The sequence below is a fragment of the Mixophyes fleayi genome, chromosome 9 (assembly GCF_038048845.1).
Source record: "Mixophyes fleayi isolate aMixFle1 chromosome 9, aMixFle1.hap1, whole genome shotgun sequence".
NCBI lineage: Eukaryota > Metazoa > Chordata > Amphibia > Anura > Limnodynastidae > Mixophyes > Mixophyes fleayi.
In genome coordinates this window covers 19,823,981-19,839,557 of record NC_134410.1, presented here as the reverse complement: position 1 = coordinate 19,839,557, position 15,577 = coordinate 19,823,981, and the positions used below count along the sequence as shown (strand labels likewise).

The following is a 15,577-nucleotide window of genomic DNA, read 5'->3' as shown; positions in this document are numbered from 1 at the left end:
ATCACCTGTGGCTGTCCTTTTTAAGACTGCGTTTTCCCACAGACCAGTGCCAATTTGTCTTTGTCTCTGCTGCTGGTTTCTGTGATACTCCTATTTGGATCTTGGCTTCCCCCTAGCAATTGACTCCTGCTTTATTCCATCATCCTGCACCTCCTTCAGTGACCCACTGACACTGGCTTCATTTGTCCTTGCTCCTGCTTATTCCCTTGTATATTGTGGATCTCACCGCTTCTGACCCCTGGCTTGCCTGACTCTACTTTTGCCTGATTCTCTCATGGATTATCCAGTGCCTCATGCCTCCTAGCTAACCTGTGTCTTGTGCCTCCTGACTAACCTGGTAATTCAGTCTCCTTGTGCCTGCATTTCATCTGCTAAACCTGCACTTAACAATTTGAGCCTGATATCCAGTGTCTCCTACTTTATCTGCTAAACCTGATCATCCTGGTCATCCTGCTATCATGTGCTGCAATTCACCTTCTGTGTCTAAGACTCTGCATTTATCCATTGAACCTGCTTGCTACTATGAACAATGCTGGCCTTTAACCATTTACTGCACTTATATAATCACTTTCTGTGGAACCCCAACACATTTTTATATTGCAAATACAGCTTCTTTGTAGCCTGAAGTATTGTCAAGTTGCGTGACATGTTGATGGCCTTTGCAACCTCAACAGAATCCACTTCCACAACCCTTTACGATCATCATTAAACCCCAGCTGTCAACGGCAGAGATCAGTTAGAGGGATGGGAAACAATATTGCTCAGTTCCTGTCTCTGGGATCAGAAGGCCCACTGAGCACATTCATACTAGTAAAGGGCACACCTGTGATGTGACATGAGGATGTCACCAGAACAAACACTCAGAGGAGACAGCGCTCTCTCCTGGCAGGTAACTGTAACAGGTCCATGTAACCTGTGCTACTATTAGACTTCAACTGACTCTATTTGTGTTGGAAATAACTGAGACATAGTGGAGTAACTCATCTGTGCACTGGGAGGGGGAGGTCTAATGAAGCAATAAAATTTTCTCCAGGGCCTGTGGGCCTCTGTTTAAGCCACTGATAACGTCCTCTGTAGACAATCATGAACGTGCCAACGGTACCAAATGAAGGCTGGACGGATCGTAGATGCAAAACAATACGGCAAACTGCATTCATGATCCATGTGTCACACAAGTAGCTCATGAGTTTAAACATGACACATCTAGCATGGAATACATATGTCTCCATGTAGCTATTTCTCCGCTGGAACATGCAATGCAAATACGGCAGAGGCTGCACGTGGCTCAACTGCGTAACTCCTTAGTTATTTTCAGAAATCCATCAACGCGTTTCATGATTAAAACCCCTTTATGAAGAGTAACGTGGGTCCTGAACGTTGTGATGCTCGTTGGTATCTGAAAATAGATGTGGAATTACCTTGATGAGACAAGGGTATCATTTGTATTGTCTTTACACATATCAGACAATCCATTAAACCCTTGTATGTTGGGATATAACAGCTTGGTGGTGTCTCAAATATTTCTCTCCCCTCTGTACGGCAAAGAATAACTCAGTACCCAGTTGTGTTACAGAGTTTGTGTTTATTAGTAAAACCGACATACAATCAGAGCTGCAAACTATATAAAGGTTCAGGTCAACGAAAGAAAGCCAAACGCTCCTTCAGCCATTCTTCTGTGAGGTCACTGGTGTTCCTGATCTCAAATACCTGTAAAGAGTCACAGAAAGAACTCAGTCATAGTCGCATTCTTGACAACCCTAAAGAGAATCATCAGACAGTTCATATCAACATGTGATTTAATCAAAGCTATTGATACCAGTCCACCCCCATCCAATTAATATCCCCCTATCTCCAATAAATGCGTGGTTTTGTCCTTCAGACCACACTACATTTTACCACTATGTCCTCTTGGAGCATTCCAAGGGGAAAGTGTGGGAGGTGGGACAACATTATTCGTGACTTCGCTGCCCTCCCCCCTCATTATGTAACGCCATGATTTGCGTCATCAAGTAAATCTCGTCATCACTGCCCCGCTCACTTTGCAAGGAGATCAGGCAGAATCCATGAGGGTGGCCCAAACTTCCGGTAGACCTCCCTGAAATGTTACAGTCATGGCCAAAATTTTTGAGAATTACATAAATATTGGTTTTCACAAAGTTTGCTGTTTCAGTGTTTTTAGACCTTTCTGTCAGATGTTGCTACGGTGTACTGAAGTAAAATTACAAGCATTTCACAAGTGTCAAAGACTTTTATTGACCATTACATTAAGTTTATGCAAAGAGTCAATATTTGCAGTGTTGACCCTTCTTTTTGAAGACCTCTGCAATTCGCCCTGGCATGCTGTCAATCAACTTCTGGGCCACATACTGACTGATGAACGCCCATTCTTGCCCAATCAATGCTTGGAGTTTGTCAGAAGCATTGACTGTAGAGTCTCACGGATAGTCCGAAAGAGGTAAGAAAATATGAACAAACGCTAGTAACTGTGTATATTTTACACATATATGTGTTCATTGGCTACACGTTCTGACACAGCTATTAATACACTTTCCAATTACAAAATACTGTCAACCTTTTTTTTAATCCCAATACCTATGGTCTGAATATTATTTTACTGATTCCATATAATGTCCCTCCCTTTATCTGTGGTCACAGATTAGATTGACAGCGTTGGCCTTCAGCCTAAGCTCACTCCTTATTCCTGTGGCAAATATAGCTTTAGCTCAACACCAAATGCTAAATATATCAAGGAAAAGTGGAGGTGTTGCCTATTGCAGCCAATCAGATTCTTGCTATCGTGCTCTAGAATGTACTAGGTAAATGATTGCTAGAATCTGAATGGTTGCTATAAGCAACACCTCCAATTTTTCTTTTTAGAAGGTTTGATAAATCTAGCCTTATGTGTCCTGCAGACAGATTAGTTGATTATAGTAATATACAGAGCTACTATTATTGATTGTATGTATCACGACTGACAGTTGTCAAACCAATCTTGTTTTCAGGTGTTAAATCCTGTTGAACACTGCCTTTTAACTTTACGGTGCCTTTCCAGCTCCCAATGAACTGATCGATTTAAAAAAAATGCTAAATATTTTATATGGACAAAGACAAAGGGGTATATTTACTAAACTGCGAGTTTGAAAAAGTGGAGATGTTGCCTATAGTAACCAATCAGATTGTAGCTGTCATTTATTTAGTACCTTCTACAAAATGACAGCTACAATCTGATTGGTTGCTATAGGCAACATCTCCACTTTTTCAAACCCGCAGTTTAGTAAATCTAGCCCTTTAAAGAGTCATTTATTGCAACTAGTGCGGACTTGCACCTCATCTTTATTTGCATAAGTGTGCTTACTTGTCTGCTAAGCTCATTTTAAGGTGTGCACCCACTTAACAGTCCTTGGAACTGCTCCTGGAAAGTCTGCGCTTATCTGTGCGACTTTACGAATACGCCTTAAAAGGGTTTTCATGGTGGAACCAGTGAAATGTCGCTTCAAAGTCCTGTACGACCACCTCCGTTTACTCTTTTCAACATTCAGGATTTACAAAGTGCCCGAAACACCCCCTCTAAACCAGACTCACTGATTAATATATAAAGAAAGACAGCTGCACTAACATTCCTAGCATTGCTCAAACACACTGCATCCTCTTTAAAAGGCAATATTATTGGTAGGATTTTTGCAAAGCAGGACACATATCAATTCATTCATTATTTAATTCATACTTGCCAACTCTCCCGGAATGTCCGGGAGACTCCCGAAATCCGGGTCGGTCGCACGGACTCCTGGGAGAGCAGGCAAGTCTCCCACATCCCGTAAGTGCCTTTCCAAAATGACGCAATTCGCAGTGAAATGCATGATTTTGACCCCGCCCCCGCGACAAAACGGCATTTCCGTAGCAGGGGGCTGGGCCAAAATGACTAGATTTGACACGTCCCGCCCCCTCCCGCCCTCCAGTCACGCCCCTCTCCCGGACAGAACTTGCCGAAAGTAGGCAAGTATGATTTAATTATGAAGGTGAACACCATGCAAGAGAATGAACACACATGATACACACATCAAGATACAGTATGAATCATGAAATCTGGGCAGATAACCGTCATACCAAGAAAGCCATACAATGTACAAAGTGATTAAATTAAATAGTGAATTAAAAGTTAGAAAAGTTAAATAAAAAAGGAAAATTAGAGTTTTCACAATCATTGTACATCTAATAACACAATCATTATACATCTAATAACACAATCATTATACATCTAATAACACAATCATTATACATCTAATAACAAATGTGCAATATAATGCGCGATTCTAATAATTATAGATGTCTGGAAAAAGGTGAGACCCAAAACGTTGATATATGATGTTACATTAAGGGGTCTATTTACCAAGGTTCCTCAGTAATGAAGATTTTGTATCAATGCTTATCACAGCAATAGAAAATATTTACTAGTCCCATCCATTGCATCCTAGGAACCTCTCAATTAGTGTCTGCATTAAATGTACTATAGCACACTGTGCACAGTCTAAGGGGTCTATCTATCCAAGGGAGATAAGGCCTAAAAGATTTAGGGCTTATCCCTATTTATATCCCTATTTTATTATTTACGATGCTTATGACTACTGCATATGGATACTGCCTCACTGTTATTTTTAATGCAATTCTGAATTGTTTTACTAAGCTGTACATGTGAACGACTGCAGACAACCACTTATGTAATGTATTTTCAGTAGCTGTTAGGCGTGGCTAAGTGCGCTTGCATCGTTCTGTATATTCTGCGTGTAGTTTATTTATGTAGATTTGTAGCACTATGGGCAGCTCCAAGCCTAAGATTTGTCCTATGACCCTACTGTGGAGCATAGGGCAAATATTAGGCATGTGCCCCTATGCCAATGGCCAATCACTCTGCAACCTGTCATGCGGGAAAGCTTAAGGAGAGCCCCATGACAGACATATCTATTGCACGGAGTGGAGTCTAAGTGTGACCGGTACTAACAATCCTCAATCCTCTGAGTACTACTTGCCGGATAAGTGGTCACTAATATAATAGCAGCAATCTTATGAAAAGAATATCAGGTGTTGCTTTTTTTTTGTAACATAAATCACTATGGCAGGCTATAAGAAGAGGGCTGATAGTTACCATTGTCCCTGTTTTTCATTCAGAATGCTATTCATGATTTATTATGCTGGACTACCGTGGCAACCACAGTCACATGGCACATAGTGAGCAGAGAGGCTTTGGAACACCCCTCTGAGCTCTGTCTGCACTGTAACATCCTCCTTCTTCCCCCTCTGCCATCACATGACATGCTGAGAGTTGTGAGCCTATGTCTGTGTGGCAGACTGACTGTGTCTGTGTCCAGCAGCCATTTTTGTTTGCCAACCAAAGAGCTTTTAAAAAGCAGATAATGATTTGAAGGATGATAGCTTAAAAAAATGACAGATACATGGTTAAAATGTACTTGCTATATAAAGAAAAAAAATCTGTGTTTGTCCATGTTTATTTTGATATGTGAATCAAAAAGTATGGTCTAGAATGGGTATTTTAGGCACTTATACTGAACACCCTCCTCCTCCCTATCTAAGCCTTGACATTTCGAGAATTGAATGGGGCGTGGCTTGTCAGTAATGACAATAGCTTAATATTCCAATCGGAATATTGTAAGAAATGCCTATAAGTCAGAACATGCGACTCTTCTGAGTTTAGACCGCTCATTGTATCTGGTAGGTTCCCTGTCAGTCCTCCTGACTCCATACCTTTGTAAGTTCTGTGGTTTGTACCAGTCTGTTCTTGCTTCCAGCGTACATCATTTGCTGCTCCGGTTTACATCCTGTTTGGAGCAGATATTAATGAGGTTACATTTTGCTTTAGTACTTGCATAACACCGAATTAAAAGTGCATTCTCATAAACATTAGTTCAGATCATAAAATGGTGGCCTCAGTGATGTCACTGGTGGTTAGGCTGCGTTCTCGTGAACATTGGTTTAATCTACAAAATGGCTGCCTCCACTGTGCGTAGACAACAGGCCAGCTTTATAACTAATGGTAACCAACCTAGAGTGTGACAGACTACAACAGGGGCCTGTGTGGAGACCTAGCACTATGTAAGTATGTGTTAGTGTTTATATAAATATAACGGATAAGCCTCTAGTCAGGAGTTATTTGCAAACTAGAGAAATAAATATAAATTATGGGTAACATGCTGTACTGATTTAGATCATTAACTATAATTTACTCTGTTTTTTTGGGGAACTAATAACCTACAGTAGATGTCATCTTAAGTGCTCGCTGACATAATATTCATAACAGTCAACAGTCCCAATTTTAATTGGACAGTTTGATTTTTACTATGTGGCCTGCTAAGGGCATGTTCTTGACTAAAATGGGTATGTTTTCAGCAGATCTGGGAGTGGTTTGTATAAATCTGGGCGTGGCTTGGGCAGATCGGGTGTAGGTCTTACTTTGTCCTGAACTCTCGATCATGAAGTTTGGCAGGTACAATCCCTATTTCCATACTCTGGGAGACGCTTATAATTCTGCCATCAGGTTCATACATTAGTAATGTCATACAAGGTCTGTTGCTGACGGGGCAGGACCACCTTTAGAGAATGGTGCTGCTGGAGGGATTTAATTGCCCTAACTTAATGCATATGAAATAAGTCATACTTGCCAACTCTCCCGGAATGTCCGGGAGACTCCCGAAATCCGGGTAGGTCTCCCGAACTCCCAGGAGAGCAGGCAAGTATCCCACATACTGCAATTTACTCACGAAAATGACGCGATTTGTGGTGAATCGCGGCATGTCATTTTGGCCCCGCCCCCGTGACAAAATGATGCGATTAACGGTGCCCCACCCTCTCCCGACCTCCAACCACGCCCCCTGCCCGGGATCTCCCGGAATACACAATTTAAAGGTTGGTAAGTATGAAATAAGTGTTTGGTAAGGACCAGTTCGCAACAAAGTGAAACTAATGGGAGAAAAATTAAATTGACAAAAACCCATCACTATGGTGATCAATTATAAAATGTATCTTGCAGTCTTCTGGGGGTTTTTTTTATTTTTTTATTATGGAATCTTTACCCTTTAATTTATGTAAAGATAAAGCATGTCCAAGGTTCAGGTTCTGAACTTCCAATAATCCCCAGGCCTGAGGCTTGTTAGGGGTAACTGCAGCTAAGTTTGAGAAACAGTTGCATCATTCAAACAGTCTTTTTGTTTTGCTGTTCTCTTCCCTATCTTTATTTTGTTGTGATCTTTCATTAATTGATTTTATCAAAAGAATACTATTGTAATTCTGTAGTAATGTCAATTTAAAGTTAAAAGGGGGCGTGTTCTAGGTCAACTCTAAATTTCAGTGTAACAATCAAGCTGCCCAGTAGTCTGCTACATACAAAGCAGACAGTATATTTCCTGCATGCTAAAAACTTGCATTTGCACCCTTTGCGCTGCAACCTAGTTTGTCCATGTAGAAATTTGCAGCCGTTACTTGCCTTGGCGCCCATGTGCTGCTGATCTTGAAGTGGTAGGCTTAGCTGAACACGACTTTCCCTCTTCACTTTAGAAGGAAACATCCCGCCCATAATCCAGGTATTAATAGTACTTTTTGTATATTATTAGGAATCATTCCTTAACCCAGATCTAGGCTGGTAGTGCTTGGTAACTGTGCCAGAGGAATGGGTAAACGTCTGATGGCACGAAAGTAATCCAGCCAGTAAAAACTGTGAAGTTGTTTGAGTGGAGCTGACCATCTAAGAGGCAGAAGTGGCAGCGCCAAGTATAAACGGCACAGTACTGTTCACTTTGGCAGCCCCCAGTTGGCAAACACTGACATTGCAGAACTGATGCCAATCGGTAACATTTACCCATCTGTCACCATTAGAAAGATGGTTACATGAAAGATGTAAAATGTTTTAATTTTTTTTGGGGGTATATTGCACAAAATTAATACAATTATTTTTTTCCCTTTACCAGTCATCTACTACATGGCTCTCCAAACCCCTTCTATCCCCTACTGCCTGGCTGCTGACAGCGGTCACTTACCTACTGGGCTGGAGAATATCATACAGAGCGGATATGATATACGACCATCCTCGTGCTGATACTTATAGCTGTACACCAGGAATGTGCCCGTGAGTCAAGGACGTCAGTCAACAGAAGACATGAAAACAATTGCAAAACAGTATTTTTGTCATAAACATAAAATTAAATATGGCACCACCGTTGTCAGTGAGAGGATTATTGACATCATTGTTATTTCCACCAACTGTTAATATCTCTCCCCAGTACATTAGCTACAGAGAACAAGTTTTAAATGGTTTCCAGCCAATGTAATGGAATTCAGACTTCTGCTGCGGGCGGATGGGGAATCATTGTGGATGGAGGGCAGAGAGATAACGAACATAACTGGTAGCCCAATTTGTGGTCCAGTTCCAATGTTATTACAAAAATAGCAATGGATATCATGTATAATTTATGCTAAAGTTATATTCCGCAGAAAATAATATTTATTTTCGGGGTGAGCAGGGCAATAGCACTATTCATTAATGTTCAATAGGTTTACCCATGCAAAGGCAGTAATTAACCCTTTCATGTATTGGGCGATGTGGGAAAAAAGCACTGACGAAAACTCTCACTTCACCCATTGTTACCCCTTATGTTTTGCAGATGCCCTGGAGAGACGCCAATGCTTTTGTTTCGACCTACTGATGTCTTCAAGCGGCCCTGGCTGTTACTGGAGGAAAAACAAACTAAGATATGAGGATCAAATATAAGAAACTCATATGACCTCACTCATCTGACCTTCGACCTTCTCGGCTTTCCGAATATGTGTGGACCATACTGTCTATATGTAGTGACTATTGTACTGGGCTCCTACATAGAAGCACAGACCATCGTCACTAGAAAGGATATCTAGGCTGGCGTTCCGGAAGCTCGTTCTGTAGATCATCAGGGGAAATATCCTGAAATACAAAATTCCAACTACGGTTAATATTTTTGGAGTATTGTGGGCAAACAGTGGATTATCTCCCAGTGGCTCCCTTCTTTTGGACAGAGCACCCATGGCAGTCTACCTCAGGGGCTACACCTTTTGGTCAGACAGACAGCACTCACCTCAAACTCCTCCTCCAAGACCACCAGCTGCTTCTCCTTGTCTATCTTCACTATGAAACAAAACAATAATGATGCGCGTGAGGGATGTAGAAATAGCGTGGTTACTGTACAAATTCTGTACCCCTGTTCTATTAGACCTGGTTATACAGAATGTCCCATGCGTGTTCTCACTCCGTGTCAATGCACACGCAGTCACTCACTCAGGATGGCGGCATTATTGGTCTCCTTCCTAAAGCGGAATTTCTTAATCCTGTCCTTAAGCTCGGGGTCCACGTCGCACACCACCAGCGAGTCTGACTGCGATAAAGAAAGGGCGAGAGAAACGTTACTGACCACAGTCATTCATTCTGTCAGACAAACCCCTGACAACTTTTATAACGTGGGGGTATATTTACTAAACTGCGGGTTTGAAAAAGTGGGGATGATTCCTATAGCAACCAATCAGATTATAGTTTTTATTTATTTAGTACATTCTATAAAATGACAGCTAGAATCTGATTGGTTGCTATAGTCAACATCTCCACTTTTCCAAACCCGCAGTTTAGTAAATATACCCCATGGTGTGCTCCATTGTTGTTAGTTATAGAACCTGAAAGAGGCAACCCAACAATTACCCTCAACCGGAACTTCAGAGCAAACCAAGTCCACTTCTATCTCTGGCATGGGACGTGATTTAAATTTATTACCCCCTAGGCCTCCTTTGCTGGGCTAATCTTTCCCAATTCCCTTGCCACATTTCTCCCAGACTCCATTGTCTACATCATCCTATCTCCATGAAAGAGGGCAAATTTGGGCACGTTTAGGAGTTTGACAATCGGCCATGGCCATGGAAACAGAAGTTCCAAATGTTCTAAACATAAAACAACCAAAACTGTAGACATAAGGAACAAAAATGTGTAATAAGACGCCAGAAAAGTTGCTCATCGGTGTTATTGCAGGTGACAACCTAAATCATACCACAAGGAAAATATAGACACAATTAATATTACCCACTTGCATTGTCTTTTTTCAAATGGATCAATGCAAAAGAATTGACAAAAAGTAAAAAAGAAAATACACTGCTTACATATACAGCCTTATCGCTACTTCAAATGTTAAACAAGCTATACATATTTAGGGCTAGATTTACTAAACTGCGGGTTTGAAAAAGTGGAGATGTTGCCTATAGCAACCAATCAGATTCTAGCTGTCATTTTGTAGAATGTACGAAATAAATGAAAACTAGGGACATGATTCATTAAAGATCTTAACTTAATAAACTTCTTATTTCAGTCTACTGGGCAAAACCATGTTACAATGTAAGGGGTGCAAATTAGTATTCTGTTTTGCACATAAGTTAAATACTGACTGTTTATTTCATGTAGCACACAAATACTTGATAGCTTATTTGTACACTGAAATTTAAAGTTTATATTTGTAAGACGGTTGTGGACTCATTGACCATCTATCAGCTAGAAGAGGGATCGTGAACTTGCTATTGGTGGGGGATGGGTTGTTCTATGTATCCAGTTTTAGGCATCCCTATTTATATGTTCTGTTGGAAGGGTGTATGTGTATAAGTACCCATTAAAAGCGACAGCAAGAATGTGATCTCTAATAGGTAGTGTTAGGGCAAATAATGAATAAAACGATGGGAAATGAGAAATGTGATTTTGCTAAGCTGACGCCATCTTGTTGCCTTATAGCCATTTTGTTCTCTTTTAGCTTAAAGACAGATTAGATACAGCTAGTATGTAAGAGTTATTCATTGTTTGCAGGAGACATTGCTTATGGCCTTGAATATGGCAGCACAGGAGATAAGCCAACTCCCCCCTGGGGAGTATTCCTGTGTAAAAAATGAGAGAATGTAGCAAAATCTGTTTAAATGAAGCATGAGTGGTTAAAACCTTTTGGGGCATAGTTTTCTGTAATACGTGATTTTTGCTATATAGATATGGACTTGTAACTAATAAAGCAGAGCTAATTGTACACACAAACCATGCAGTGTATTTAATTCTCTCCAGCTGATGAGCTCATAACGGATAAACTGACACTTACAGGTGAACAATCTGATTTAGATTTGACATGTTTCTCAGTTTTGTAGAACATGGAAAATGTGTTTTGGTTTTTTTACAAAAATCATGTTAAAAATAAATAAATTAATAAACACAATAATTACTAATATATGTGTATATATGTATGTACTAATTTGTATGTACTAATGTGTTTTGTGATGGTATAGATAATAGTACAGTAAAAAAAGTAAAAAAAAAAAAAACAGTATAGTAAAAAAAAAAGTGCTGTATATATTATAAAATAGAAGGTCGTGTAATGCAATACAAATGTATGCCAATGCATGTATGCCGTGTTAAACCCTCCCTTCCACTCCCCTAAAAATTCCCTTACACCTATGGATAATGCGCGGTGGTGGCGTTACCGGATTTCTAATTGAATACCACAATTTTTAACGCTACAAAAAACGTTTAAAAAAACATACCACCGATAATTGAATTCCCCCATAGTGATGTGCATCACTGTTTGTAAACTTCTGTGGGTACTACCAATGCCCAGGTCTACAAACCAACCATGTACAGTGAGTGTGCAAATAGGCGGCACCTTCACTTTTGCGACAACGCGTTACTCTTCTCCTAAGTTAGACAAGCTGAGATCCTCAGACAATCATACATAGTTGATCATTTTGCTGACATACTTTAACAACAGATGTAGACTAAGCCTGCTCTGTGCAGTTACACAATTTTTAATACTTGTGCAACATCCTGCTTACAGGAACAAGGTTACGAATACACGTATTGTATATTAAGTCTCTCCTGAGATGGCTGAGATATTCTGGACTGTTTTTTTTCCCCCCTCTGGATTGGTTGTGATATAATGTATCTTTATTAATTTAATTACACTGTAATGCATAATTTACTCAACAAGATCTTATTGAATTATACTATTTGCAAACATCTGTATGGTAAAGCACATTTCTGTAGACTTAACTGTGGTCTGCACGCGACTATCTGAATACAGAGTTCATTCTTAGCAGTGCTCAGCATTACACATTGAAGAGAGAGGGTTCATTCATAGCAGTGGTGAGTAGAGTATTACACATCCCGGGATAAAAGTTTCAATCCTTAACTCTAGGGACTGTCTATAGCAGTTCTCAATGTGACACTAAAGTCTTCTTCTACAAAAAGGAGGACAGGGTAGGCAGAGGGGAGAGAGGCATCTTACCATCTTGTAGGGCGTCTCCTAGGTTGCTGTCTGTCGGTGTGGTGGCCCCAGCAGAAATGACAGCAGGATATGATGGGCAGGAGGAGGAGTGGGGGGGGGGGTAGAGTGCAGCACAGTGCTGTTTCTCTGCACAGGGCACGTGTTCTCTCACCACATCCTGTTATCTCAGCGCAGAGCTAAGTTTGTCATTTTGCTGATGAGGAAAAAGTACATTGGAAATATTAAGATATTAGTGTCTTCAGAGACACAAAACGTCATCTTTATTGGTAAATAAAACCAGTCACTGTCTATTCAGTACAGTTGGCCAGACTTTCAATGCAATATTACGGTAAGAATGTAAAAGAGTGGGGCTCATTTAATAAACCGGTGTATAACGCAGAAATATGCTGTAACACACAGCAACCAATCAGATTCTCGCTGACATTTTTTTAAGATAACGAAAGCAAACATTTGATTAGTCGCTCTGGGCTACGGGACAATTTTGCATATTGCACCATTTTATTATATAAGACCCCACCATAGGTTATAGAGTGTTAACCACTTAGCCACTGGCTAAGTGGTTAGCACTTCTCCCTCACAGCGCTGGAGTCATAAGTTCAATTCCCGACCATGGTCTTATCTGTGAGTAGTTTGTATGTTCTCCCTGTGTTTGCGTGGGTTTCCTCCGGGTGCTCCGGTTCCCTCCCACACTCCAAAAACATACTGGTAGGCTAATTGGCCCTAGCCTGTCTGTGTGTGTGTGTGTTAGGGAATTTAGACTGTAAGCCCCAATGGGGCAGGGACTGATGTGAGTGAGTTCTCTGTACAGCGCTGCAGAATTAGTGGCGCTATATAAATAGATGATGATGATGTGCAGGAGCAGATAAGTGAAAACTAGAGCCCCAGTCCAAGTCCTACATGAAAATGTAAGCTCTTATGTCAAGGATCTGTACCGGGTATCCTGAACGCTCCCAATGAGTGCTTTTATCCCTCATGTCAACCATCATCAATATAAGAGAGGCAGAGAATAGAAATGGTGCTGGTATTGCCAGACATGCTATGGGGGGTATCTGTCACTATCTCTGGCTTTCTGTAAAGAGTCACAGTGACCTCCTATGTATCAACATCTGACCCTTGCAAGATCAAAGGAGGAGGTACCAGGACAAAGGCCCTGAGGAAGAGTCAGAGGAGGACAGAGTAGTGCATGTAGATATGACCAGAGTTTGCAGAGAAATCTTTACCGAATTACAGCAAGTCCCCAATGGTCTAAAATAATTAACCACAGCCTGGCTTTACATAGTTCACTTTCTGACAGTGCTGAGCTATAAATCGATTGAGCAACTTTCATTTCTGTGTTGTTATTTAAGAGGCATGTTTGGTAGCAGAAGCTGATGGGGAGTGCTGGTCCTCTATTGCCATTTGGAGGTTCCTTGGGGTACCTCTTGGTAATTTAGCTCACAATTTAAAAACACATGGATGTATAGGGACTCTCATTGTTTAGAGTTAGGATCACCCTATTAGCAGAAGCGCCTTGATGTGGCGGGTAGCTTATCATGCATTTGCAAATGTGTGTAACTGAGAATTTTGCATTTTTATGTACAAGTAGAAAGGCAGCTCTTTAACTGGTTTACTGCAGTGTTGCTGGGGGAATTTTCTCTGTATTTTTTCCTTTCTGGATAACCCCAACCTTGTAAGTAGCTGCTGTGAACCTATAAATTGATTAATCAACTTCCATTTCTGAATTATTCGATCAGATTGTACCCTCTCCCCATCATACAGTATTCTCCAACATGGGGACCTACAATAGAGGTAGGATCCGAGTTAATCAGTGCTGCGGGTTAAACAGGTAACTGACTTTTACTATCCTATGTCCCTGAAATCCTTAGATTATTTCTGTTAAAATGTACCATTCCAGTAGCACTGATGGTAGTGCACATAGTTATGTGAATGATGTCCACTGAAGACGCCAAATGATTAGTCTTATTGATAAACTTAGAGCCCCGTCTGGTATTCTCTGCTATTAATATATTACTGTACATGCTACTGATTGACAGTTCAAACTACTTTTAATAAAATAAGTTCTTGGTGCTCTGTTTGTTTGTTCTGCATCAGTATTACTGCTTCATACCACAACAAACACACCATGGTAGTTAACAATGTCAATGGTCTTCAATAGCAAATGTTCACAGTCAAGCTATATTTTCAGATGATGCATATGTGCTCTGTTCAGGATACATAGCGCCCTTTACCCAGCAACGACCGACATACACCGATCTGTCACAACACTAAAACCACTGACAAGTGAATAACATGGATTAATTTGTTACAAAGGGTGGTACATATTAGCCAGCAATTGAACAGTCAGTTCTTGAAGTTGATGTGTTGAAAGCAGGAAAAATGGGCAAGTGTAAGGATCTGAGCGACATTGGAAAGGGCCAAATTTTGATGGCTAGACGACTGGGTCAGAGCATCTCCAAAATGGCAGGTTTTGTAGGTGTTCCGGTACGCAGTGGTTTGTACCTACCAAAAGTGGTATAAGGAAGGACAACCGGTGAACTGAGGTCATGGGAGCCCAAGGGTCATTGATGCACGTGGAGAGCAAAGGCTAGTCCATCTGTCCCAATCCCACAGAAGAGCTACTGTAGCACAAATTGCTAAAAAGTTAATGCTTGTTATGATAGGAAGGTGTCAGTACACACAGTGCATCCCAGCTTGCTGCATATGGGGCTTTCTAACCACAGACCAGTCAGAGTGCCCATGCTAAACCCTGTCCCCCACTGAAAACGCCTACAATGGGCACGTGAGAACAAGAACTGGACCATGGAACAATAGAAGGTGGCCTGGTATGATGAATCACATTTTCTTTTATATCATGGGGACGGCTGGGTGTGTGTGGGTTTACCTAGGGAAGAGTTGGCACCAGGATGCACCATGGAAAGAAGGCAAGCCAGGGGAGGCAGTCTATTGCTTTTGGTAATATTTGGCTGGGAAATCTTGGTTCCTGGCATTCATGTGGATATTACTTTGACACGTACCACCTTCCTAAACTTTGTTGCAGACCAAGTACACCCCATCATGGTGACGGTATTCCCCAATGGCAGTGGCCTCATTCAGCGGGATAATGCGCCCTGCCACACTGCAAACATTGTTCAGAAATGGTTTGAGGAACATGACGAAGAGTTTAAGGTGTTGACTTGGAATCCAAATTTCTCAGATCTCAATCTGATTGAGGATCTGTGGGATGTGCTGAAAAACAAGTCCAAGCCATA

The 15,577-nt window shown here is 41.0% G+C and overlaps 1 protein-coding gene across 1 annotated transcript; it reads right to left on the bottom strand.

The window, feature by feature from the left end:
- Positions 1-1,562: 1,562 nt before the first annotated feature.
- On the bottom strand, positions 1,563-12,437 carry GMFG (glia maturation factor gamma). The gene is made up of 7 exons (XM_075186795.1): positions 12,330-12,437; positions 9,314-9,410; positions 9,114-9,163; positions 8,913-8,962; positions 8,043-8,125; positions 5,758-5,831; positions 1,563-1,707 (listed from the first exon to the last, which is right to left on the bottom strand). The coding sequence occupies exons 1-7, from the start codon at positions 12,330-12,332 to the stop codon at positions 1,636-1,638; spliced, it is 429 nt and encodes a 142-aa protein (XP_075042896.1). The 5' UTR covers positions 12,333-12,437; the 3' UTR covers positions 1,563-1,635.
- Positions 12,438-15,577: the final 3,140 nt, after the last annotated feature.

Excerpts from the sequence above, each read along its gene's own strand:
- GMFG (XM_075186795.1), bottom strand. Across the intron at positions 8,963-9,113 it reads TCTTGGAGGAGGAGTTTGAG|GATATTTCCCCTGATGATCT; the intron begins GTGAGTGCTGTC and ends TTTGTATTTCAG. Across the intron at positions 1,708-5,757 it reads AAACCACAGAACTTACAAAG|GTATTTGAGATCAGGAACAC; the intron begins GTATGGAGTCAG and ends GACTCTTTACAG.